Source organism: Lontra canadensis, unplaced genomic scaffold, assembly GCF_010015895.1.
Source record: "Lontra canadensis isolate GAN:19392208 unplaced genomic scaffold, GSC_riverotter_1.0 scaffold43, whole genome shotgun sequence".
Lineage (NCBI taxonomy): Eukaryota > Metazoa > Chordata > Mammalia > Carnivora > Mustelidae > Lontra > Lontra canadensis.
Genome location: NW_022631037.1, coordinates 14,673,701 through 14,701,142, shown reverse-complemented (window position 1 = coordinate 14,701,142; position 27,442 = coordinate 14,673,701). Strand labels below are relative to the sequence as shown.

The window sequence follows — 27,442 nt, the reverse complement described above, 5'->3', positions numbered from 1 at the left end:
TTTGGGGCGGCTCAGTTCTGCAGGGCCAGGGAGGCGAGCAGAACCCAGCCCTGCACCAAACACAGATGGGACCATGAACTCCAGCCACAGCTTCAGCCAGACCCCCTCTGGCTCCCTCCGTGGCACGGGAGGCAGCTGGGGCCAGCTGGGGAGCTTCCCTCGGGCTCCCAGTGTCCATGGGGGCGCCGGGGGTGTCCGCATCTCCCTTTCCTTCAGCTCACCAAGGTGCCTGCCTCCGGGAGGCCCTTGGGGATCTAGAAGAGGCAATTCCCTCCCTGCTGCAAGTGGGAAGGAGGTGATGCAGAACCTCAATGATCGTCTGGCTTCCTACCTGGACAAGGTGCGCGCCCTGGAGGAGGCCAACGAGAAGCTCGAACGTCGCATCCTGAAGTGGCACGAGCAGAGAGATCCTGGCAGTAAGCAAAATTACTCCAAGTATGAGGAAAACATCAGCCACCTGCAGGAGCAGGTAAGATCATGGGCGACCCTGGAACTCAAGAGGGGGGTGCATTTCCAGACAGTCATGGGAGGAGAAATCAGTACAAAAGACAATTTCCAGGAAAAATGGCAAAAGACCTGAAAGTAATTGTAAACAAAGGTATTTGAGGATATTTTCTTGTTATACCTTTTGGACTTGGGAAAGCCTGTTTTGTGTATTTTGTCCTCTGTACATAAATTTTATGGAAAATCCCAAAAAATGTAAGGCAACCAGGTGCTGTCTGGTGTCACTTGTGATACAGGAATGTTACAGTAACAATAAGGGCCAATATTCATCCCTCATGCTCAGGGCACAAGAGGCATAAGAGGCATAAGAAAGCATTTGCTTTCTCATTACTTCAGTTCTGCTCCATCTCAAAAGTCCTGGCAACAGCATGATTACCCACAGAAAGAAAGGCCAAGTTCACGATTCTGGAGATCATACCTAAAGGCTGTCACTCCACTAACAGATACATCATTCTGACATTCCTGGGTATTTCCTCTTGAGGGCTGCTAGAAGTTCTAAGTTCTGCTGCTCCCAGGTCTAAAAAGGCATATTGCTAGAAAAAAAATAATAAAATGAGCACAATTTTTGGAATCTTGGAGTTGGGATGGGTTATAGAGACTTCTTTAAAACAAATTTTTCAACCAAACAATAAAAAAAAAAAAAAAGCTGAGCTTATACCTTTTGGAACATCTCACAACATTGGCTAGAAGTGGAGGGAATCCAGTCGGCTCACCAAAAAATTCCCTGTAAGATCATGATTTTACCCATCCTCGAAAGGGCATCACAGGTTTCCAACATTTATACAGTATGATTTCTCAACCCTCAGTCGTCCTTGCTTGAATGTAGGAAAGACCAATCAAGATAATATAAATCTGTCCTCATAATGAACCCTAATTATTGAATAATCAACCTAATAACTGACTACATAATTACCCTAACTATATAGTACATGGTTGTCTATGGAAAAAACAAGGTGACTCAACAAACCACATCATATTTTTTTCATTAATAAAGTTGCTTTTGTGTTAGAATGGAGAGAATAGAAGATTTTTGCAAATGGACTGCTGAGAACCTAACTCCCGAAAGAAACATGAGGTCAGACCTGGTCAAACAATTCACTAACTGACAGCAGAAAAAAGGGAAGAGGGAGGAAAACATTTATTAAGCCCTTATTGTATGCCAGCCTTCATGTTGGATTTTTTAATACACATTAGCAGAAAGCAGAAAGCTTTCTGCGCTGATGGAAACATTCGACGTTACCTGATTCAATTCTTACAATGACCCTGTAAAGAGACAGAAGCTCAGAGAGGTGAGGTAGTCACCAAAAGCCACCAGCAAGAGGTGGACATGGGATTCTAACTCAGATCTGTTTCTAAAGGCCTCACAATTTCCACACAGCATGGTGCTCACTAGCCTATGTCCTACAAAAAGGTACTGCTTGTGGTAGAAATACTGCATTACAGTTGCATTGCTAATCATACGACACATATTTCATACACATTATCTCATTCTGTGAATCAAGTATTCTTACTCCAGATTTATAGATGAGGAGACTGAGACTGAGTGGTTGTCCAAATTCTTTGGAACAGAACTGAGTGAAGTGAGCGGGGGCAATGCCAAGCAGTGGGTGGCTTGCCCACTCTCTAAGCCTACTCTCTAAGCCCACTCTCTAAGCCTGGGATTCTGGGTTCTGACTTTAAATTCTGGGCTATATATTAAATTCAGGTTTGAATTCCACTCGTTTCTGGATTACTTATTTTAGTTGTATTTTTTTCATGATTGAAGAAAACAGTTCTTTGAAGTTGAGGTTGTACTATCTTTCCTGACCTCCCCCACTCACATGCAAGAAAACAGAGACACAAGAGTACAACAACCCACAACAAGCAGGGGCTGACCCCTTCCCAGGCCTCGATGAAATGCTATCAGTAGATATAGTGTTCTTCCACCCCCACTATAGGGATCTTAAGTATTACTCAAAATGTCTGTAAGAAAATGAGTTCAAAAATTAATCCAATCCTTTTGAAACACCGAGTTGGACTTTGTCATAAGGATATGTGTATTTTAGAATGGCTCTCAATAGGACCATATTTTGGCACTGTGGTTTATGATTAGAAAATTCTATTTTCTTCTTCCTGGAACAAGATTACACACCCTGGAGCAACAATGCTATACGATACACCAACTCAAGTGTTTTAAAAGAATGAACTCAGAGCCTTGAGGGAGAATCCAGGTGATTAATTACAACACACAATGCAAAACCTATGCTTCACAAATTATTTCTCAACCCATCCTCATCATCCATTCATTACTGTGAAGGATGTCTCAGAAAGAGTGGCTGTATCATAATATTGCATCAAGTAAGCCTGAACAGGGGAAATAATTTTGGTTTTTAGATGTGCTCTGTAGCAAATGCATTTCAGAACTCACCATTCATGTACTCTGAGAAGAACACTGACTTGGGGAATCAGATTCATTTTTTTTTTTTAAGATTTTACTTATTTATTTGACAGACAGAGAGCGTGAGAGAGGGAACCCACCAGAAGGAGTGGGAGAAGGAGAAGCAGGCTCCCCGCACAGCAGGGAGTGTGATGCGAGGCTCCATCCCAGGGTCCTAGGATCATAACCTGAGCCGAAGGCAGACACTTAACCGCTGAGCTACCCAGGCGCCCCAGCATCAGATTCTTGATGTGGGTTTTACAACAGATAAATTACCAATTTGACTCAGAAAAGCCAAATAGGCCCACAGATTGTATTTTTTTATTTTTCTGATTCCACAGAGGGAATACTGTTTGATTTCTCTGGATGTCAGTCAAAACCTCAGCGCACAGGGTCCCCAGGCTTTTGAGGATGGAGCTGCTTAGATAACGGAACAAAGAGCCTGGAAGGGAAAAGCATTGGTATGAAAGTCCCTAAGCAGCACTGCAGTGGGGAGACAAGGAAATATCCACGGAATCCTTTTTTAGAGCCACGGAAGTAGTCATAGTACGTTTTGGAATCCACCAAAGGAAGAAAGGAGTCGAGGAGGGCAGCAGCCTGGTTATCTCCCACCATGAAGAGCAGAAGTTTGAGGATGTCTCTCAACATACAGAATCTGGGCTTTGAGTACAGACTTTGGCTCGAATTACAAAAGTGCTGGCTTTTTTCCTTCTTTTTTTTTTTTCCACTATATTCCCTACACTGTACATTCATTTATTTATTTATTTATTTATTTATTTATCTTTCTTTTCGGCGTAACAGAATTCATTTTTTATGCACCACACCCAGTGCTCCATGCAATACGTGCCCTCCATAATACCCACCACCTGGGTCCCCCAACCTCCCACCCCTCACTGTACTTTTTATTCCCATGCCTCATTTATTTTGTAACTGGAAGTTTGCATCTCTTGATCCCATTTTCCTATTTCACCCACTTCCCTCCCCTCATCCTCTGGCAACCACCAGTTTGTTCCTTGCATTTATAAGTTCATTTCTGTTTGTTGGTCCATTTATTTTGTTTTTTGGATTCCATATATAAGTGAAATCATATAGTATTTGTCTTTCTGACTTATTTCTTATCTCTGTGGTATTTTTCTGACTTATTTCAACCAGTATATACCCCTAGGTCCAACCATGTGGTTGCAAATGGTAGAATCTTTTTTTTTTATGGCTTGGTAGTAGTATTCCATTATGTGTGTACGTATGTATGTGTGTATACATATATATCTCTCACATCTTTTGTATCCATTCATCTATTGATGGACACTTAAGTTGGTTCCCTATCTTGGCTCCTATCAATAATGCTGTAATGAACACAGGGGTGCATACATTCTTTCACATTGGTGAGGTTCTTTCTTCAGGTAAATACCCAGAAGTGGAATTATTGGGTCATTTGGCAGTTCTATTTTTAATTTTTTGAGAGGCCTCCATACTGTTTTTCCACAGTGGCTGTACCAATTTACATTCCCACCAACAATGTATAAGGGTTCCCTCTTCCCCATATCCTCTCCAACACTTACTATATCTTATCTTTTAGCTACTAGCCAATTCTGACTTGTGTGAGGTGTTATCTTATTGTGATTTTCATTTGCTGTTCCCAGATGATGAGTGATGCTGAGCATCTTTTCATGTGTCTTTTGGCAATCTATATATCTTCTCAAAAGTTCTTTTATAAAAGAAAATTAAGGGGGCACCTGGGTGGCTCATTGGGTTAAAGCCTCTGCCTTCGGCTCAGGTAGTGATTCTGGGGTCCTGGGATCGAATCCTGCATTGGGCTCTCTGCTCAGCAGGGAGCCTGCTTCCCTTCCTTTCTCTCTGTCTGCCTCTCTGCCTACTTGTGATCTCTGTCTGTCAAATAAATAAATAAAATCTTTTTTTAAAAAAAAAGAAAATTAAGCACTCTACAGTTTTCTAAATTAATATAGTTTCAACTAATTCTTCTGAGTGTCTACAGTGTGCCCAGAATATGCTAAGTATGTTACAGTGTTATTGTGTTTAACCTCTTCTAATATAATTCTCGTAACTCTCTGATGAAGTGGCTACTATTATTATTACTATTGCCATTTTATGGATGAAGAAACTGAGACTCAACAAGCTCACTCAGCTAGTAGGTGCAACAGCAGGACCCCAGGCTCTGCCTTTTGGGTTCCAGACCCAGAGTTACTACCACCTCTGAATCCTGCTATTGTGCATTCATGATACCAGATTCCAAGTAATCAGGGAAGCTTTGAATGGGAGCAGATCTTGAACAGTGCCTTTGTATTGAGCTATAAATTTGCGCTAAGGAAATCCTTTCCAAATAAAGGAATTATCTGTTCAAATGTGATGTCAATGTCACAGGATTCTCTGCCTCCAGCTAAATCATGAAGTTTAGAGCTAGGACCTCTAGTAGTTTCTACTACAAACTCCTTACTTAACAGATGATGAAATCGAAACCCAGGAAATAGGGTGACTGACCCAAGTTCATGCCAATGGCCAGTAAGGAAGTAAAGAAGAAAAATCCCCAGTTCCTGGTTCAGCACAATACTTGGCACAAAAGTAAGTAGTACTATACTTTTGATGTTGAGACATCTTCCATCTAATTTTCCTGAAGACAGGGACATATATCAAATGAACACTACTCTGGTTACAACTACCTAGAAGAATTAACAAATCATGTACGTAAACACAACTGCTCAAGTAGAAACTTCCAATAGTAGTTTTCATGTTAAGGTTAAAAAACACATAAACATCTAGTAAAAGTCTTAACCAGAGGCTTTATCACAGTTAAAGTTTACTAAGCTCCCAAAAAGTTACTTCAGTTAATATTTCAACAGCCACAATTTGGGCATTCTCATCATGGAATAATTTACAAACACTTACACATACCTACAAGTTATGTGAATGGTTATAGTCACTATGGACAAAAAATAATTACGGCATGTTATGACTCTTATAAAATTCATTTAAAATCAGTTTGAAGAACTAGTATCAATGATATTTTGATACTTTGCTCAGTATCACTGATCAGAAACATGAATGCTACTGCAGGGAAGAATTCTGTTCATCTAAAATAACTATTGCACTTGAAGGGAGCCAAACTAATAGTCACAATAAAAATAGAACTAGAACTTAAAACTCTTGTGACATCATCAGACGTGGGTGACCTGAAACAAAACAGTAAGATATGTTCACAGCACTAGAAAGCCAGGAGGCCCTTTGAACGATGATTCTCTTTCCTCTTCCAATGTCATTCTTTCAGCATTACCATCAATCCTAGCCTGTCAAACTGAGTGTGAAGAAAGACAGTGAAGTGGCTGCAGACCACGTTCTTACTTTAAAAACCATTCTGATGCTTTGTACCTAGTAAGTGCTCAGCATTTACTGATTTCATTATTTGTTGTTCCACTGCCAGAAAAGAAGTCAGCTATGCTAAGAAGTCATATACCCAGGAAATACAGTCTTTGGAAATGCAGCTCTCCCATGGGAGTGTGTCTGACTTAAATGACTCTTGATATGTGTTTTACAGATCATGGATGGTAAGATGACGAATGCTCAGATCATTCTTCTCATTGACAATGCCAGGATGGCAGTGGATGACTTTGGCCTCAAGTAAGTTGCTTCCTCACCCTATTGTGGGCAGTTTTCATTTGCTGTTTTTCTTTTGCTTTGTTTTGGGGGTTCCTCTTGTTTTTATTTTGCTAAAGGAAAACTTATTTCACCATTAGCCACATGTAATATCTTTAAAAAATATAATCAAAAAGCATAATATGAACAAATACTTGACTGGACCCTACTTTAAACAAACTAGATATAAAATACAAATACACCTTATAGCATGGGGAAATTTGAATACGAACCAAGCATTAGATGATTTTAAAGAGTTATTATCAGCTCTTTAGGGGTGATAATGTTATTACGCTTATTTAGGAAACTCCTGTTTTTATTTTTTTCTTATTTTATTTTAATTCCAGTATAGTTAACATACAGTGTTATTATTTGTGTGTTGTTACACCTGTCAGGTGTACAGTATAGTGATTCAGCACTTGCATACATTACCCAGTGCTCATCACAAGTACACTCCTTAATCCCCATCACCTCTTTCCCCCATCCCCCTACCCATTTCCCCTCAGGTAACCATCAGTTTGTTCTCCATAGTTAAAAGTATGTCTCACTTAGATTTAACAGCTGTTAACATTTTGCTTCTTTTTTTTAAGATTTATTTACTTATTTGAGAGATAGAGAGAGCACGTGGGGGGAAATTCAGAGGGAGAGGAAAAGTAAGAATCCTAAGTAGACTCCACAGTGAGCACAGAGCCCAACATGGGGCTTGGTCTCAGGACCCTGAGATCATGACCCAAGCCAAAACCAAGAGTCAGACGCTTAACCAACTGAGTCACCCAGGTGCCCCCATTTTGTTTCACTCTTAACAAAAAAAAAAAAAATTTAATGATGTATCCCTAAGTATTTAGGGGGGAAATGTCATAATATCTATAATTTAGTTTAAAATACAAAATAGAGATGAAGCAAAATTTTAACAGTTAGTAAGTCTAAGCAATGGGCATATGACTGTTTATTAGTAAACAGTCCTCTCTAATTAAAAACAATAACAACATTGAGTCACCATCAGAAAATCATATGATTTCACTTATTTTAGAGCATAACAAATAGCATGGAGGACAAGGGAAGTTAGAGAGGAGAAGGGAGTTGGGGGAAATTGGAAGGGGAGGTGAACCATGAGAGACTATGGACTCTGAAAAACAATCTGAGGGCTTTGAAGGGGCAGGGGGTGGGAGGTTGGGGGAACCAGGTGGTGGGTATTGGAGAGGACACGGATTGCATGGAGCACTGGGTGTGGTGCAAAAACAAGGAATACTGTTATGCTGAAAAAAAAAAGTCAAAAATAATAATAATAATAATAAAGAAGAAAGGAGGAGGAGAAATCATTTACTTACACTGTCAAGAGTATAAATAATGGCTGTAATTTATTCACTTGTAACATATTGAAAAACAAAGTCAAGGTAATTTATGAGCAAGTCATCTTCCAGTGGGCTATCAGCAGTGTCTGTGTTATGGATTAATGTCCATATTTCTACCTCCTTTCCATTTGCAGCACTAGGAAAGCATTGTTGTGGGGAAGAGGAGGGCCTGACCACAAAATTTGCTGGCATGGTACTCTTCTCAATTCATGATAAAAGCCTGTTATGGTCAAAATAAAAACGATAAAGTTGACAAATGATTTTTTTCATTTGTCCTACTAGTAAAAAAAAAAGAAAAGAAAAACCTGCATGAAACAGACATATGAGGGATTCATGATGTGTTCATTTGCTCCTAACCTAAAAAGTACAAAATTCACCTCTAAAGTAAGGTGAATCCTTACAAGGCCATGGCCTTCCAACAACAGGTGTATTCTTCTCTTCCTTCCAACCAAAGGTATGAAAATGAACACTCCTTCAAGAAAGATCTGGAAATTGAAGTTGAAGGTCTCCGAAAGACCTTAGATGATCTGACCATTGTCACAACAGATCTGGAACAGGAGGTTGAGGGAATGAGGAAAGAGCTCATCCTTATGAAGAAGCGACATGAGCAGGTAGGACTCCCCAGGAGCTCCTGGTAACCAGCACAGCTCTTAATCTGTACCTTCAGATGATTCAATAGCCCAGAAGAAACAACCATCTAAATGTCACTCTTAGTTTCCTTCAACCTAAGTAATTATAAGGAACCATATAAACATCTAATTTTTCCATCTTCAAGGTTATTTATACAGTGTCAAATCCAATAGCCAAAATATGATCAAAATTAATGATGAATCAGTCAACAATTTTGCTAATCAACAATGTTTACCTAGACTAGTTTTTGAATATGATACTACAAGAATAAATGCATGAGATTGAACTTCCTTCATTGACCCAATGTGCAGCAAATTGGGAGACAGTAGAATAAAGAGAATTTGCCACTAACCAAGGTAAATAAAACTAGTGGCAAAAATGAAGAATCTTAAAAAGGAAGAAGGAGGAGGAGGAGGAGGAGAACCTTAATTTCCATAAGCATTTAACTGACTTTGAAAAACGTACCATCAATATAGATTCCCTGAAACTCTGATGCAGTAAGAGAAAAGCAATCTCCGTTTTAGGCAAATAAAATTACTTATGAACATCAAAGAACCTCAATTCTGAACAGTTGGTTAGACAGTGATCGTTAATTATACTTTTCCTATGGTTTCTTGATTTTCTTTTTTTTTTAAGATTTTATTTGAGAAAGAGAGAAACAGAAATAGCAACAGAGACAGAGAGAGAGAGAGAGAGCATGAGCAGGAAGGAGAGGGAGAAGTAGGCTCCCTGCTGAGAAGGGACCACCCCCCCCACCGACTTGGGGCTCAATCCCAGGACTCCAGGAGCATGACCTGAGCCAAAGGCAGACACTTAACCAACTGAGCCACCCAAGGGCCCCTTGATTTTCATGACATCCTATGGGTGTCAGCCCTACAGAGTCATAATGCATTGACAAGATATTAAAAGTCTTTATACTTTTTGGCTTTGGGTTGCTGAACTGCCTCCCAAAAGCTTTGGCCTCTAACCTGAAATGTTCAACTGTTGAATTGTGCCACCACTTCACCCATGAACATGTGCCGGAGTACTTTACATGCTACGGAAGCATAATTCTTTGTGAAACATTTTCAACCAGGGATTAAGTCAGTAATCACAGAGGTCATTTGGTTACCTATCTAGTGCGATTTTTTTTTACTTTATAAACTTATAATAGAAAAAAACATACAGTGTTTTGCCATCAATAAATAACTGAGAAACCAAACCACACCAGTAAAAGAAAAACAACCACAAAAGCTGAATTTTTAAGAGCTCTGTTAACTGCTGCCAATCAACACACCTCTGGCCTTCTGATTAGCACAGCCAATTCATTTTCTTTCTGTTATTAAACAGGAAATGGAGGAGCATCATGTACCAAATGACTTCAAGGTCAGTGTTAAGGTGGATACAACCCCAGGAGAAGATCTGATTAAGGTCCTGGAGGATATGAGGCAGGAATATGAGTATATAATAAAGAAGAAGCATCAAGACCTGGACGCTTGGTATAAAGAGCAGGTAAAGGGAAGGAGTTCAAACTTCCCAACGATTCCATTGTCATGTAGTCCCAATGCCAATGCCTCTCTCCTTCTCTTGGTCTCCTAGTCAGCTGCCATGGCCCAGGAGGTGGCCAGCCCAGCAGCTGTGCAGAGCAGCCAAAGTGACATTCATGAGCTGAAGCGCACTTTCCAGGCCCTGGAGATAGACCTGCAGGCACAGCGCAACAGGGTGAGTCTGAGATAGGGTCAGGTACCACCTCCTCCATGAAGCCTCTCTTGACCTCTCTCCTGGGTTCCTCTCCCCAACTCCCTTGGGAGTTCCCACTTCTCATCCAAACTGTTCGTGGTGAGAAAGATAGTAAGTGCTGTCATTTATTGAGGTGTCCACAATGTGCCACATTGTGTGCCAGGGGGTTCATTAATGTTAACTGCCATCAAACCTCACTTTAGCCTTTCCAGGTAGGCCTTTGTGTTCTTACTTTAGGGATGAGGAAACCAAAGCTCTAGACAGTTAAGTAAATTTTGCCAAGGTCACAGAGATAGTAAGTGGCCAGCGGCAAAGCCACCTGGTGTTTAGGAAAAGGTGTGAGGGTCTAGTAGGCCCTCATAATTGCTACCAGTGCTCTCCCCACTTACAACCAGGCTGCCCCCTGAAACCCCAATACAAAAAAATTCTGGTGTCAACATGAATTGGTGGCAAATCCAGGCCAGCTGACTCCAAAGTAATGCTCTGTCCATCATGTAGATGGCTTATCACCCAGTAAATTATAAATTCTTATATCTAAGTCATTTCTATACTTTTCATGGTTTTTAGTAAAATGCTCTGTATGAGTGTCACAAGCACTCAAAATTCATTAAATTATATCTATGATTTGATTCCCTTTGTAGCCTATCTGAAGTTTCTAATCATTCATCAATATTATTTCCAAGTGCTACTCTGACATTGATCTTGAGAAGTAATTGGTTCATTCTGTTGCCAGGTACACATGGTAAATTACTGTTATGCTTTAGGAATAAGTGATAGTGAACAGACATTTAAAATGTACACTGTCAAGGTGATAATAATGAGCACAGAAATAATTACAGTGTTTTATAGTTTTCAAAACATTTGGACATACAGTATTTCACAACAACCCTGTGAGGTCAGCAAGACATTTACATTCATTTTCATGCATTCTACTATCTGACATTATTCTAAGTACTAAGGATTTTATAATAAGGGAATTTACATTCTAGTATGGATGATAGATCATCAAAATATATAATATGTGAGATGGAGAAAAGGGCTACCAAGAAATGGAACATGGAGTGGGGAAGTCAGGCATGCTGGAGTGCAGAGCTGCATTTTAAACAAGGTGGTCAGGAAAGGTTTTTACTGTTGAGATGACAGTTGAGCAAAAACCTAGAAGTGGTAAAGAAGTGCATTATGTGGCTTCAGAGAGGGGATTCCAGGGGAGGGGACAACAAACACAAAAGCCCTGAGGCATGGGTGTTTCAGATGGGTTGGAGGAAGAGCAGGGAAGCCAATGTTTCTGTAGTGAGTGTACCAAGAGAAGAAAGATGAGAAGAGAGAAGGGAAGGGGAGACCCTTGGGGTAATGATGGGAGTCAGACTGTGTATCTTGGTCCCTGGAGGGAGGTCCAGAGGAATTTGAAACAGCAGGTATGGATAACTCTTTGAGGAGCTTTGCTGTAGGTGAAGAAGAGCAGAGAAACTGGATGACAACTGAAGGTGGATATGGATTCAAGAGTGAAATATTTTAAAGTGGGAGAAATTATTCTATTTGAAAGCCGATGGGAAGAATCTGGTAGAGAGGAAAATATGAATGATGCAAGAAGGCACGCAGTTGCTAAAATGACTGGAGCACAGACAGCTCATGCACAGGAGCAGGAGGGAAACAAGAACCTGGACCCAGGTTCACGTATGTGGGTGGAATTAATGGTGGGAGCTTGTGGGAATTGTCTCCTGATGGCTTTGATTTCCTCCGTAACACAGGAAGCAAGGCCATGGGCTTAGAAAAAGGGGAGGGAAAAGGGCGTCTGAGGACAGAGGAGAAGGAATGCAGTAGCCCACTGGGAGAACAGGAGAGTAATGAGCGCAGGTCAGGCAACATGAAGTGCCCCCCTGAAAGTCAGCCGCCATCATCAAGGGAGAGTACCCAGCACAGTTACGAGTTTCTCCTGAAGATTAAAATTACATGCACCAGAAAAGCAGGTGGGAAATCCAAACAGAATGGGGACTTGAACTCAGTTCTCTGTACCCTAGTGCAGCCACTTCACTGTGCAGCTTTTAGTACTTCCTCAGTAATGAAAAGTTGTCACCATTGCCACAATCAACAAGTATTGCTTGGGACGATGGTTGCCAGATTGACCAAATTAAAATATAGGCCATCCAGTTAAATCTGAATTTCAGATACAAAACAAAGGTTTTTGTTGTTGTTGTTCATTTGTTTTTTGTTTTTTGTTTGTTTGTTTTTTACTATAAGTATGTCCCATGCAATACTGAGGCAATTTTTAGGACATACTTGTACTAAAAAATTACTCATTGCTCATTTGAAATTCAAATTTAACAAGGCGCTATTTTATCCAGCACTACTACTTGAGACCCTACTCTGAAGATATAAAGAGACAGCAGTCCAGTTACTGTTTCCCCCAGCAGTTTTCCATCTGGATAGAGACAAAATGTAAGCATGAGGAGGTGAGGAACAGATCAGGGCAAGGCAGCATACACCCAATCCCAAATGAGTAGCATACACAACAAACACTGCAGGAATGTAGCAAAGTTGCCAAGAGCTCCCCAGCACAAAGAAATGCCCAGAAAATGGGATTCGAAAGTCCTGACTCTGGTCCACTTGTCACTGCCCAAGCCCCAAACCTGTAAGTCGGCCAGCTGCCCACCTTTGCATCCCAGGAGCCACCAAGACACCTAGCAGAGTGGTTGGTGTATTGTAACTACTCAACAAGCCCACATTTTGAAGCAATCAAGCCATCAGTCAATTAATAGAAGAAACATCGTTTCCTCTTTCAGAAATCTGCTTTAGAGAACATGTTATCAGAGACCCAGTCTCGGTACTCCTGCCAGCTCCAGGACATGCAACGGGTCATCTCGCACTATGAGGAAGAACTGATGCAGCTCCGCCATGACCTGGAGCGTCAGCACAACGAATACAAGGTCCTCCTGGGCATCAAGACCCACCTAGAGAAGGAAATTGCCACCTACCACCAGCTCCTGGAGGGAGAGAGTGAGGGGTAAGGCAAAGGCTGGCAGGGGAGGAAGATGGAAAGAGCATCAAGTTTTTGCGGGTGCATTCATATACCTCAGAGTTCTGTTAGTAATCCTCATTCTAGAGAAAGAAAGGTTTATGTTGAATTTCTTCTGGACATTTAGATCAGGTTAAATTCATTAAGTAGCAAGTATGAATTAATCAATTGTTATTCCCACAGCACTAAGATTTGAGGTCAATAGTGAAAATTAATATAATAAAATCTCTAGAAAGAAACAACTAGGAAGGTTTGGCTATAGTGTTTCCCACAGGGAATGCACACAATTTTGGCTAAACACATACACACCACCACCACCACCACCACCACCAACACAACAACAACAACAACAGAAGGAAATATTTTAGCCTGACAGCAGGAAAAGAGTCCTAAGAAATTGAGAAATCTAGATTCTTCAATCTGGTATTTCTGACCAACTTGTCCAGGAAGAAAAAAAGGGGGGGGAGGGGGGCACATATATTCTATGACCCAAGAGAAAGGGTTAGAAAGTTTTTTTAAAAGATAGATAAATAGGGGTACCTGGTTGGCTCAGTCAGCAGAGCATGTGGCTCTTAATCTTAGACTCATGAGTTCAAACCCCACTTTGAGTGTAGAGATTGTTTAAATAAACTTTAAAAAAACAAAATAAAATAAAAATACATAAATAAAAGACTGTCAGACCAAATCCTGAACAGTCTGAAAATCCCAGGGATTCCAGACTTCAAACCCAGATCCTGGAAAGGATCCCAGTGGAGGCAAAGCCTGGAGCCAGCTGAAATAATGGAGGTGGTATGACAGACTTCCCTTGACCCCAGGGTCAGTTGGAGGCAGTACTCACTTCCTTCTGGATCCAGGAAGGGTTTCCCATGAACTCATGACCTTGAGACTACACAGCTCAATTATCCTTATTAAAGAGCTATGAATTTACAAGCAGGCAAAGGAGGTTAGTTCACCTTAACGAGTTTTTATGATTGTTGCTAACACTAGAATGAGCTGTAACTCTTATCATTTTTATAGGACAATGGAGGAATCAAAGTCAAGTGTGGAAGGTAAAAAAAAATTTCTTTCATTGTTGGAATCTACTTTTTAAAAATGAATCAACATGTTTATTCATTCTATAGTACTCACATCATCTATAGTACTCATAATCCTTAGTGTACTCCCAAGTATCCTGTGTTCGATTTTTATTTTACTTGCAGATGTCCAGGAATTTTTAATTAACTTAAAGTAGATAAAAAAGAAAAAAGTGTGCTCTCAGTGTTGTCTTTAATAATATATATGCAAGTTCTCTGCCAGCAGTAAAGCAGATAGCAATGATCATTCATACTATTAGATCTCTGTTAAGTTATAGAGTCTGTTTACTAAACTCCTAGGAGATTACAAGAAAACAATTTCACGTAATTTCCCAAACTACATTCTGTTGAACAGTAGTGTTCCATAAGACTTTGTGTATTACAAAAGATATGTTCCATGGACAGAAATGGTTGAAATACTAGGTTCTACCATCCTCTTCATGAACAGTCATGCATTTCCGTAAGTTAAAGATGGACCAGCCACCTCACTGCTGTGAGGAAGAAAAGGAACAGGAAAGACAAAGAAACATCAAAAGTTTTACTTTGCTTAACTCGGTGTCACCCAGTGTCTTTGACCTAGGAACCCTACTTTCTGAGATTTTCTTTAAGGTCTCACAGAAAAGTTCTAAGAAACCACAGGCTGGGACAAGTGGCACTTTTCTGATTAGTTTGTGGTAAAAATGTTCTAAGGCATTAGAGATTCAGAGAATCAGGGTTCCAGGCACCATCAAGGGCAGCTTGTCTAACTGCTACCCCTCTATAAGATATCAACAAATGGTCCTTCAGTCTCTCCTTACACATGTCCAGGAACGGGGAACCCATTACTTGAAGGAGTGGCCCAATCTATTGTTGGAAAGTTTGATTTTAACAAAGTTCTCCCTATATCTCTCTTAATGTCAAGTCTTCCCTTTGGTCTGAATCAGTGTCCTGGTATGTCGACAAAACACATATTCAAATAAACCATAACTTCGAAATGATAAATATCCCTGGCCTCTCACCCATCCTTCATGCTTTCGAGATGTTTAAATGATGTGCCCAGAATGGCATTTAGCTCTCTGTTAGCTCACAGAATCTATGATACAAGTGCAACAAAGCCTCCATAAGCAGGAAGACCTCCTTAAGAGTAGGTACTCAGAGCCTAGATTCTGTATCAAGCAAGCCTAGGATGCAGGTCTTGGCCTCTAGAAGGTAACACTATTCACACACCCTCGTTTCCTGGAGGGTGGGAGGAAAAACCCTCCTTGGTGAGATCGCTTCACTCCAGCAAAGCCCACCATATTGCTGAGTGATCATTTTGGAAGGGACAGAGAAGCTTCAGGTACTGAGAGCAGGGAACTAAAAATGAGTATTTCAGATGGTGGGAGAAGCATGGCAGTGACCTGTTCATTGCTTTTTCCCTCAGCTCCAAAGATCAAGGCCATCACACAGGAGAGTGTCAACGGAAGAATAATTCTTTCTCAAGTGAATGAGATCCAAAAGTGTGCCTAAGGCCAATAAAAGTTTCTGCCTATTGTAAGAACTACTTTTCTCCAATGGAAATCCTTGCCCAGACATAATTGGGTGAGTCATAAGATATATCCTTGGAGTTATCAAACTCAGAATCTTTTTTTTTCCTCTGTAACAATCTCACCAGATATTCTATAATGATCTTAATATATTGATGCACTTTTTGAATCAAATTATGAGTTCATGAGCTTTTTCAAGCTCCACTTTCCTACTACAATCTTCAGATTGCCATCACCACATATCTGTTTTGTAGCCAATAAAATGCTATGTCAGCTGTATCATGTCTCTGTTTATATCACATCATATTCATGTCATTTTTATATCAAGGTCTCATCCTAGCAAGGGATTCTCAGGGTACTGTTCATGAAAGAAAGGGACCTTAATGCTTTGAACTATTCCACAGCAGCCAAACGCTGGGCAGAATTGTTACCTTGCAGCCATGCAACCTAGGGACAAGATGTAGCTCATGAGGCTCTCCAGACCTCTGCCAGCAGGAAGCGGGGAGACACAGAGGAGGGGAGGCCTGGAAATCTTCACTGAGAATGTGAGATGACCAAAAATTATTCTAGTTCACATACATACATAACCTTAAGGGCCTAAAAGAAAGCTAAAGCTAGAAAAGGGAATTCAGTGGGGGGGACCCTTACTACAAACAGACACTAAGCCCCTAAAAGGGGAAGTGACTTGTCCAAGACCCATAATGCAAATATTGGGATCCTGAGTATTATGTTGAGGTGTAGTAGGGGCTGAAGCACAGAGACTATGCACCTCTGTTCTCTCAAAAGGATGCATTTTTTCTCAAACTGTAGCAGTGTGAGCCACTGTTCCAGGGCTGGGACAGAGGAGGAATGTTGGAGAAAAGGAAGCTAGAAATCCTTATATCTGATAAGGCCTCATCAGAATGCTGTATACAGAATTATAGGTTGTTCACAATTTAAGGGACCACAAGCACAGGCTAGTCAAACTCTCCCATTTTACAGACAAATAAATTGAGGCCCAGAACATTAAAGGCATTTACTCACTTACTGGATTGTTGCTAGTCTAGATCCAGCTCTCTCAAGTCCATTAACAGTTATTAAACTTAAAATGGTGTAATGTAGTTCCATTATCCTCTAACACATTGGCAATGCCCCATTTGTCTTTTGTCTCCGTGTTTCAATACTTTCTTGGAAAGGATTGCTTTTGATGTTTTCTGAACTGAGCATCTGTCAAAACTGAATTGGTCTTTCCTTTAAGGCAATTAATCAGTGTTTCTGATTCTTAATGCCCAAAGAATGGAAAACCAACCCATACCAATCTGAAATTAGGCAAAAGGAACCCAAGATAATTACATCATTGCAAAAATGTGTTATTGGTTTCACTGAAATACACTAATTCTCTGGAGTATAATTATAAATTTATCTGTACTATGTGGTTACTTCAGAGAATCTCAAAAATAACCAATACACCAACAACTTCAGTGAGTTTTCTTTGTGCAGTATTTGTCTGTGGAGAAGTTTGATGTTTTGAGGGACAAGAGGAGACCCATATTAGACTCCATTATTTCTCTTTTTCTATTTCACTTTACTACAAGAACTTCCTTACATTAATGAGATACTAGAATCTTAAGGCAGATCTAAAAATTAAATTGTTTCCATTTTAGCACCAATTTACTCTGCAATTTTAGACATTATTATCTCCTTCTTAAAATCTAGAAATTATACATTAAATGTACATATTTTCTCAAGGTGAAGTTTGAGCATCGCTAGCAAAATCTTTTGAAGTACATTTTAAAAAATACGATAAGCTGAAGGGAAAGTTATAATAATATGCCCAGAAAATAATCACAAATCTTCCATTGGTAATACCATCATAATTTATATATGATTTGGTAACAGGAAATCATAACATAATGAATAATTTTTCAGTCAAGAGGATAAATATCCTTAACGTGTTATTAATTTTCACTGTATTGATTAAGGTGATCAATTCATCCCAGTTTGCCCAGGAAACCCCTCAGTCCTAGGCAAACTGGGGTGTTTGGTCACCCTAGTAATAATTAATTGCTCTTGCCTCAGCCCATTTAAGTAACTATAATTCTGGTTATAGTTACTTAAAGCCTCTGGTGAAGGCTTTCATCCTGGTTCACAGTTTGTGTCCTTGAATGGGAGAAGAAGCCAGGGAGATCTTGAGGTCTCTTTTGTAAGAAAACCCATTCATGAGAGCTCTATTCTCATGACCTAAGCACCTTCCAAATGTCTCACCTACTAAAGCCATCACGTGTAGGGGTTAAGATTTTAATTAAGATTTAATTAAGATTAAGATTTTAATATATGAATTTTTTAGGCCATACCATCTCTATTTCACTAAGTAGAGACAAGCAGAAAAATTAAACAATTTGCCTGAATAAAGAGGTGGAGCACCTGCGTGGCTCGGCTGGTTGAGCATCTGACTCTTCATTTCAGCTCAGGTTATGGTCTCAGAGTTGTGGGATCGAGCCCCATGTCAGGCCCCATGTTTAGCATGGAGTCTGCTAGAGATTCTCTCTCTCTTCTTCTCCCTCTACCCCTCCCCCTGCTCTCTCTCTCTTTCTCTCTCTCTCTAAAATAAATAAATCTTTAAGAAAAAAAGACAATTGCATGCGAGGCAACACAGAATAACTTCTCCCCTGCATCTAAATCACCTCAAAAATATTTCAAAATACCCATTGCAAATTGATTAGTGCTTACATGTTTTGGTGAGTTACTAACCACAAACGTTTTCATTTGTATTTGGTTTCGACCAACACCCAAACTACATAAAGCAGTTAGTAATAAGTAACATTGTTTTCATTCTAGAAATACTTTAAGCAAATAGCACCTATTCTATTACCCAAGACCCAACTAAACAAATAGTTGGCTAACCCAGAGAAATATAAAGTACTGCTTCAGAATTTAATATTTATGGCAACATATTTTCCAACAGTACCATAACATGGTTGAGTGGATTGATCCATCTAATGGATGCCCAGCCAATCAAATACATGCCTTTACTTAATGTTTATTTTTCCATTAATGCTTTTATACACCTACCCTGTTAATGATGCGTGAAATTGAGAACTAAACTTATAAAAATTTATTACTGAGGAATGTAGCAATTGTACATTGGGGGAAGAGGTCATAAAGTTGAGAAGACGGCAAGGACCATAGGAAAAAATGATAAGAGAAAGAGATCCCAGAAAATTTCTTTAGGGCAGAGGTCCTCAAACTGAGCTGCATTTCGGGATCTCCTGGGAGATTTAAAAATTCTAATGGCCAGGTCATGATGGATCAATTAAATCATGGTTTTTGAAGGTCAGGACCCAGGCAAATACATTTGAAAGATCCCCAAATAATTACAACATATAGACAAATTTGAGAACCTATTGCTTCTCAAGTAGCTTCAGGTGAGTGCTTCTATATTTGTATTTTTCCCATATTACTAATTGTTTAATACTGTTGTAATAATGAATGACAGCTAATTGAAAATTAAAAGCTTCCAAATGCTTGTGAAGATAAGTCTTTCATTTTACCAGACTGGAAGTTCCTTCCAGAAGGACAACTGAATAAAAACTTAAAGGTAAGACAAATACTGAAATGTATTTCACAAAACTCTGCAAATTTACTCCCACCTAATCTTAGTAAAATCCCTTTCAGTTGCTTAATCAAATATTTTCCCAAGGTGTTATGCTCCTGTAATGCATTTCTATGATAAAAATTTGCCATGTTATTTTAGCCTCTTCATTTCCTTTACCTCTTATTATTTTTTATTTAATTTCTTTTCAGTGTAACAGAATTCATTGTTTACGCATCACACCCAGTGCTCCATGCAATATGTGCCCTCCATAATACCTACCACCAGGCTCCCCCAACCTCCCACCCCCCGCCCCTTCAAAACCCTCAGATTGTTTTTCAGAGTCCATAGTCTCTCATGGTTCATCTCCCCCTCCAATTTCCCTCAGCTCCCTTCTCCTCTCCATTTCCCCATGTCCTCCATGTTATTTCTTATGCTCCACAAAAAAGTGAAACCATATGATAATTGACTTTCTCTGCTTGACTTATTTCACTCAGCATAATCTCTTCCAGTCCTGTCCATGTTGATAAAAAAGTTGGGTATTCATCATTTCTGATGGAGGCATAATACTCCATAGTGTATATGGACCACATCTTCCTTATCCATTCATCCGTTGAAGGGCATCTTGGTTCTTCCCACAGCTTGGCGATCTTGGCCATTGCTGCTATGAACATTAGAGTACAGATGGCCCTTCTTTTTACAACGTCTGTATCTTTGGGGTAAATACCCAGACAAAAGGCTTATATCCAGGATCTATAAAGAACTTCTCAAACTCAAAACACACGAAACAGATAATCATGTCAAAAAATGGGCAGAAGACATGAACAGACACTTCTCCAATGAAGACATACAAATGGCTATCAGACACATGAAAAAATGTTCATCATCTTACTTTTTTTTTTAATAGCAACACAAAATAGTAACATATGCAGGTAAGAGATTCATGGGGAAAACATCCTTAAGCCAAGTGACTAAAAAATTTAATTTTTAGGAACACCTAAGTAAATCTTTCCTTAAGGTAATATCAGATTATTTTAGTATTTCCCAAATGCACATTTTACATTTCTCTAATAATCAAGTTAATCAGGCATCGCATGGAGGCCAAACAAAAAAATAGCAGCATTAGAAGAAAACAGCAATCAATTGATTGAACCTTCTTGTTAAAAAGATGAAGAAGCTAAAGTCTAGAAAAGTTAGCCCAGCTCTCCTGGGACTCATATCTCATTCTTACTTATATGTAGCATCCCTGACATATGGAAACATCAGAATTGAAAAAAAGCACCATATAATTTTTAAAACTCATAGCAAATTAAAAGTAATAATTCTAAATGTATGAAAAATTGAAAAACCAAAATAATTAAGGTATGAGCTTTTAAGGGAACCAATTTGTAAAAATGCTAATAATTGCCAGAGAAAAGTAAACCTGTGCAATAGGTACTAAAGTTTAAATATTTTTATTTTCTATACAGATGATCTTAAATATAAATTATTTAGAGGCGCCTGGGTGGCTCAGTGGGTTAAAACCTCTGCCTTTGGCTCAGGTCGTAATCCCAGGATCCTGGGATCCAGCCCCACATCAGGTTCTCTGCTCAGTAGGGAGCCTGCTTCTCCATCTCTCTTTCTGCCTGCCTCTCTGCCTACCTGTGATCTCTCTGTCAAATAAATAAATGAAATCTTTAAATAAATATGTATGTAAATTATTTAATGATAGCTTTACATAGCATGGAGATTTCTTAAAATTTACATTGTATCAAATAATATAGCATACCATTTCTTTGGAATTAAAAATAACATAATTCTAAAAATACATTTTATGAACATTAAGCAACACCATACCATAGTTACATATATACTTCTCTAGCCTTTCACAATAGAACATGGATACTAAATAGTAGCATCATTTTCTGGCTATGTAGTGGATACTGGTGGCCCCAGTGAACCCACACCACCAGGTCTCAGGCCTTTCTGTAGTCTTTCCCACATAGATTCTGAGCTTGACCATGTGACTTGATTTGGCCAATGGAATATCAACAAGCAAGACACAAGCAGAGATTTAATAAATGCTTACACATGAGGCTTATATCTTCTTAGAATTTCCCTCTAGGAAGCCAGCTGCCATATGAGAAGTTCATTTACCCTGATACTACCACGCTGTGAGGAGGTCTAAGCTAGCCTCACAGAGAGGCCACATGGAAAACTGAGGAACACAGCCAACAGTCATAACTGACGGTCCAGATGTATGACTCTGCTCCAACCATTCCAGCTGGTTTCCAGCCATTCAAGCCAAACAGGCTGAGGCCCCAGACATCATGGAGCAGAGATAAGTCAGCCCCAATATTCTGAATCTGAAATTCTGAACCACAAAATTACAAACAAATAAAATGGTTGTTGTTTTAAGCCAGTAAGTTTGGGAAAAGTTTTTCACATGACCATGGATAACAAAACACAGTATTTTAAATAAGATACCATTATTTGTTCCATGACAATTGCTCATTTAAGTCTGGTCTCAACATTTCAACCAGGATTTCAGTCATTTTAACAGTGAAATTGATCTGTATGGAAGTCCTGGTCCAATAACCATAGATGAAACACCAAAGCATCTAAGAGAAAAGTCAAAATTCTCACTCTCCAGAGACAGCAGAGAGTAAAGCCATTGCCCATGTATGTATGTTTACAGCTCTCCTCTCTGCCTCTTCACAATGGGGACCAAGCAGTGTAACTCCAACCCAAAAAGCAGGGACATCCTCTGCTCTTCCCTCAAGCACACCAGGATGCCCACGTAAATTCTCCTTCTTCTTCTTATCTTTGAGTTTTGATTCCTTCTGACTCTGTCTTTAAGTTCCCCATTCCAGGGACATTAACAACTTCTCTATAAATATGCTAATGGTAAGTATCATGCAGATCAAGAGCTTCACTAAAAGATGATCTGTTTTCAATGTAGGCGAGCAATGTTCTCCTTCCCTTAGAAACTATAAGGCCTCTTACAAATTAAGATGATCATGATTATCAGGTAGCTCTTAGTTATAACTTTTAACTTTTTAAGTCATTATGACCCTTGACCATTGTCCATTCATTCTAGGCATGTCTCTTCAGTATACTATTATAGCAATAAATGCTTTCAAGATTTTTGGTGTTTGTATACACCCTCTGAAGTGTTTTGTTGGTTATTTGTATATCAAAACAATGTTGGTTTCTCTTCCTCACTACATGACTGAGATCATTCCCATGTGGGCGAGTCATTCACCATCTCATTTATGCTATCACAACATCTATATGTCACCTTATTTCTGAAGAGGATGAGTGCGTTTCTAAAATATATTTGCAGTGAGGTCATGCAGAAAGGAAAATATGACAGTCCCTCTGATATACTTCATGATCTGACCTAAATTGGGAGTTTTACTGAAAAACTCTTGAGTATATGTGTCTGTGTATGTGTCTGTGTCTTTGTGTGTGTGTGTGTGTGTTTGTTATACCAGTACATGGACTGTCTTATGCACCAAAACTCTTTAAAATTTAAATTAGAAACCATCTAATAAAATTATGAGTCACTGAAAAAAACTATATGCCAATTTTTGCTAGTTTTAAAGTATGCATACACAACGGGCAGAAGACGTGAACAGGCACTTCTCCAAAGAAGACATACAAATGGCTAATGGACACATGAAAAAATGTTCATCATCATTAGCCATCAGGGAAATTCAAATCAAAATTTGAAAAGGTGAAATACTACCTTACACCAGTTAGAATGGCAAAACTCGACAAAGCAAGAAACAACAAATGTTGGAGAGGTTGTGGAGAAAGGGGAACCCTCTTACACTGTTGGTGGGAATGCAAGGTTGTACAGCCACTTTGAAAAACAGTGTGGAGGTTCCTCAAAAATAGAGGAATATAGATAAATAGAGGAATATAGAATATAGGAAAATAGAGCTACCCTATGACCCAGTAATTGCACTACTGGGCATTTAACCCAAAGATACAGTTGTAGTGAAAAGAAGGGCCACACGCACCCCGATGTTCAGAGCAGCAATGCCAACAACAGCCAAACTATAGAAGAGCCGAGATGCCCTTCAACAGACAAATGGATAAAGAAGATGAAAGAAGATGTGGTACATATATACAATGGAAAATTAATCAGCCATCAGAAAGGATGAATACGCAAATTTTGCATCAACATGGATGGGACTGGAAGAGATGATGCTAAGTGAAATAATTCAAGTAAAGAAAGTCAATTATATGGTTTCACTTATTGAACATAAGAAATAGCATGGAGTACATTAGGAGAAGGAAGGGAAAAATGAAGGGGGGATGGAAATCAGAGGGGGAGATAAACCATGAGAGACTATGGACTCTGGAAAACAAACTGAGGGTTTTAGAGGGAAGGGGGGTGGGTGGGTTAGCCCGGTAATGGGTATTAAGGAGGTCACAGATTGCATGGAGCACTGGGTGTCACACACACACAAAATAAAAGTAAGAAGCGTTAAAAAAAATAAAAGTGGGGGTCAGAAATTGGGTGGCCTGGTAACCCTCTGTGTCCACCAGATTATCTAAACAACTTACAGCTCAGGGGAAAAGTAATGAGGAGAAGGGGCACTTGAGACTGCTCTGGAATTCAAAACAATCACATCTTTATCACAGAGCAGACAGTAGTGTCCACAGGCTCTCAAAGGGGATTTTAATTTTTCTTAGAGACAAAACAAAAATGTATTTAAAATAATGAAGATTAACACAGGCAACATGTTCTTATGAACTCTTGCTGATGATCTTTATCTAAGGTGAGAGTCCAGAATGTAGTGTGAAATCTGAATGTATACTCTACTAGAATAATACAAAGGAGTCAGAAATACGCACTCAGGACTAGAGAGGGACAGGCTTTTATGACTAAAAGCTACCTTCCCATTACCCAAACCTAAGCATTCGATCCTCTGTGCCCAGAGGTCAACACCAGGGTAGGGATTAACAAATTCCAAAACTATAGGACCTCGCCCCTTAGTCTGTCCAGTTAGACCTTACACTCACTTCTATCAGAGTTATCTCCCCCTTACACTCAGAGAATAAGAAAGAAAAAGGACAAAGAGAAGATCATAATGATGGATGAGCCATAGTTACACAAAATATGCTCCAGAGTCATAAATTAGAAATATTTTGTCCAGAGTGTCATCACAAAAATATTGTGAAAGTGTCCATTTATCATTTCCAACATTCTGGGAAGCAGTAGTTTGGGGTCAACATCTAATCCCAAGACTTACATGTTTATCAGTGCTTCTGAAAACTTAATGTGTGTGTATCTGTGTACACACACACACACACACACACACATACACACACACATATATTAAATCTGATGATCATGTTAAAATTTCAGATTCTGGGTTTCTAGTAGGTCTGGGTTGGAGGTCTAAGAATCTGCATTACTCACAAGCTACCCGATGATGCTGAACCTCTTGATCCAGAAACCACACTTTAAGTAGCAAGATGAGTTCAACTCATTAATCATTGGTAAATCCCCTAGACTGAGTGTCTTATCCACAAGCCAGTCTCAATAGATTTGGTGTAGATTGAACTGGAAGAAAAATACAGTAGGAAAGGTGGCATCATTAGAATCTAATTCTTACCGTTTTGCTCAAGGCAAGAGAAGCTTGCAAGAGTGCTCCCTGATTAAAGAAAGCCTTCAAGAAGGGGTTTCTTGGTTCTGGTCAAGAGTGGAAATCAGAATGAAGTCAAGAAACCGAGGAGATTGATCACTTCGTCCCAAATTATTCCTGGTCTCACTGCATGAGTACATGACATGAAAATTTCACCACTAACCAGACTTATTGGAGAGGGTGAAAAACACCTGTCAGAAGTTGTCCATCATGCTTCTAACACAGCACTAAAAAGTACACCACTATTTACATAGGAGTATTCACCTATAAAATTCTTCCTCAATTCTCTTCAATACCATTTTATTATTCAGTGAACTAAACAATGGCTGAAGTTTTAAGACAAACAAAAATAACTCTGTGAAATTATGTCCCGTTCCACACACACCAGCTTGACCTGACTGCTTTCATTATGGTTATTAATTTTACCATTCTTTGTTTTCAAGAAATTCACAAATGAGTTGGAATTAAGAACCAATCAGGACACATTTATTAAGCTTCTGACACATGTCTGCTCTGAAGCCAGTCATGATTAGGAAGACAAAATAAGAAAGATCATGAGGTCAGAACTTATGAGAAGTATATTAAAGTGCACAAAACCGTCCCTTTGCCCAACTGTAGTTCCTGTCACCCATACACATAGTAAGTAGTCATAATAATTATACCTTTCCTGGTGTTGTGATAAGGAAACTGACTGGAGCTGCAATACAAAACGAAAGCATGTCTCTCCAGTAAAGCTCTTTCTACCCTTTTGAAATTTTCTCCCACACTCAACAAAAACTTCATAAAGTCATCCATGACCCTGGCCCATTTCCACCAAGTCAACTCCTATGACTGGGCCTCCCACCCTTCTCAAGTATCAAGGCATTACCACATGGCCTTCCTCTCATGAGGCCCAGCTTGTTTTTCCAGAGGGCAGCAGTCATTACCTGAATGGCAGGTTTGCAATGCAAGCTGCCTTAATGTAGGGCTTTGTAGACATCACGCCTGGGCTGTCATTAGTGTCCTCTGAAAATAATAATCAACTGGCAGACCAAAAAAGGGCATTCCAAAAAAAACCTCATTAATTCAAGTGTTTGGGGAAGCCATTGAAAATCTAAATTTATTTATTTTTCAGTTATTCAAAGAAAGGTCTAATGTACACACAGCCATAATAGTCACCTAAAAGTTTATGAACTACACTTGCTACAATGCTGAGAGTTGGGAGAAGTTACACACCTGTGGGCTGGCAGCTCTGAGGAAGGAGGTAGCTCCTTTAATCATTCCTGCCTAGACATCAGGCTGAGCCATATTATGGGGACATGGGTAATTCCATTTCTCACTCTGTCCCCTCTTCTTCCCTCTACCATGTTAGGTGGTAATAAAGTTGTGGAAGAAGCCTCTCTGCAGGAGAGAAGGCATCATCATCTGTCTTCCTCCTCTGCCCCCAGCTCTAATATGGATGCACCTGAGGCCAGTAGGCAAGAGAGGAGATGACAGCACTCAAGTCTTCTCTCTTCCACCCCATCCACACTGTTCCTTGGCCAGCCAGAGGTCAGAGTGACCAGGATGGATTCTGTGTCAGACCATACTGGGGCTGCCTTTGAATACCAGATGTCCAGAGTCTGTTCCCTCCCTGATCACAGGAAGCAGAAGGTAGAAATAAATCCCCCAGAGACAAGCACAGGCCTGCTAACTATTTTACAGCAGGCAAAAGTTAATGTTAAAACCACAGCCTCCAGAAAGGTGCCTACAATGTTTTCAGGCAACTGGCAGAAGGAAGGTGGGAGCCTGCATCTCTGGACAAGCCAGAGACCCATATGGGGTCCAGACACTGGGCAGGCTGGGTAGGAGGGACCCACAGGACACCTGAAGTAGGGCAATGATGGAGGGTAGGGTCAGGAGCTGAGTTCAAGGCTTTGATACACAAATATGCTCTGCCAGTTTCTTCCTGATAGTCCTTGGAATTAGGGAACCCTCCCCACCTCACCTACCAGGAGCATGTCAAGGGGAGAATTCAGAGCCCATCCTCATAATCCTCTAGAAATAAAAGTTTCTAAGTGGCTCTGCTATGCTTAAAGGATCCAAAAGATATCTAGAAGGCCCTCCTGTGCTTGTGTGAGTTCCACAGCAAGGGGAGGCTTGGAGGCCTCTCAGATATTCCCTTCCTGCCCCCCAGCTTCGTGTTGGTGCTTCGAAGCAACCTCTGGCATTTAGGTATTTACATAGAATCGTCTTGGTATAAAAGCTTCTCCTGCTCTTGGTGCCCTCTAGCTTCCTTCCCCTCTGCAGCTGCCCCAGATGAAGGTTTCTTTGCAGGAGGGAGAGTGGTATGTAGCCTCCACTATCAGAAGCTGGGAGGGGAAGGGGGAGTTTAAGAGGAGGGATTGAAATCA

At 39.9% G+C, this 27,442-nt stretch overlaps 1 protein-coding gene and 1 long non-coding RNA gene across 2 annotated transcripts in view; one reads left to right on the top strand and one right to left on the bottom strand.

Annotated features, from left to right (window-relative positions):
• The window catches only part of LOC116875832, an 81,199-nt gene that overhangs the window by 38,468 nt on the left and 15,289 nt on the right, over window positions 1-27,442 (bottom strand). The window lies entirely within an intron of this gene.
• Window positions 25-16,134, top strand: KRT23 (keratin 23). The gene is made up of 8 exons (XM_032871595.1): window positions 25-469; window positions 6,468-6,550; window positions 8,372-8,528; window positions 9,877-10,038; window positions 10,126-10,248; window positions 13,047-13,267; window positions 14,297-14,328; window positions 15,755-16,134. Exons 1-8 carry the CDS (start codon window positions 74-76, stop codon window positions 15,838-15,840), a joined length of 1,260 nt encoding a protein of 419 aa, XP_032727486.1. The 5' UTR covers window positions 25-73; the 3' UTR covers window positions 15,841-16,134.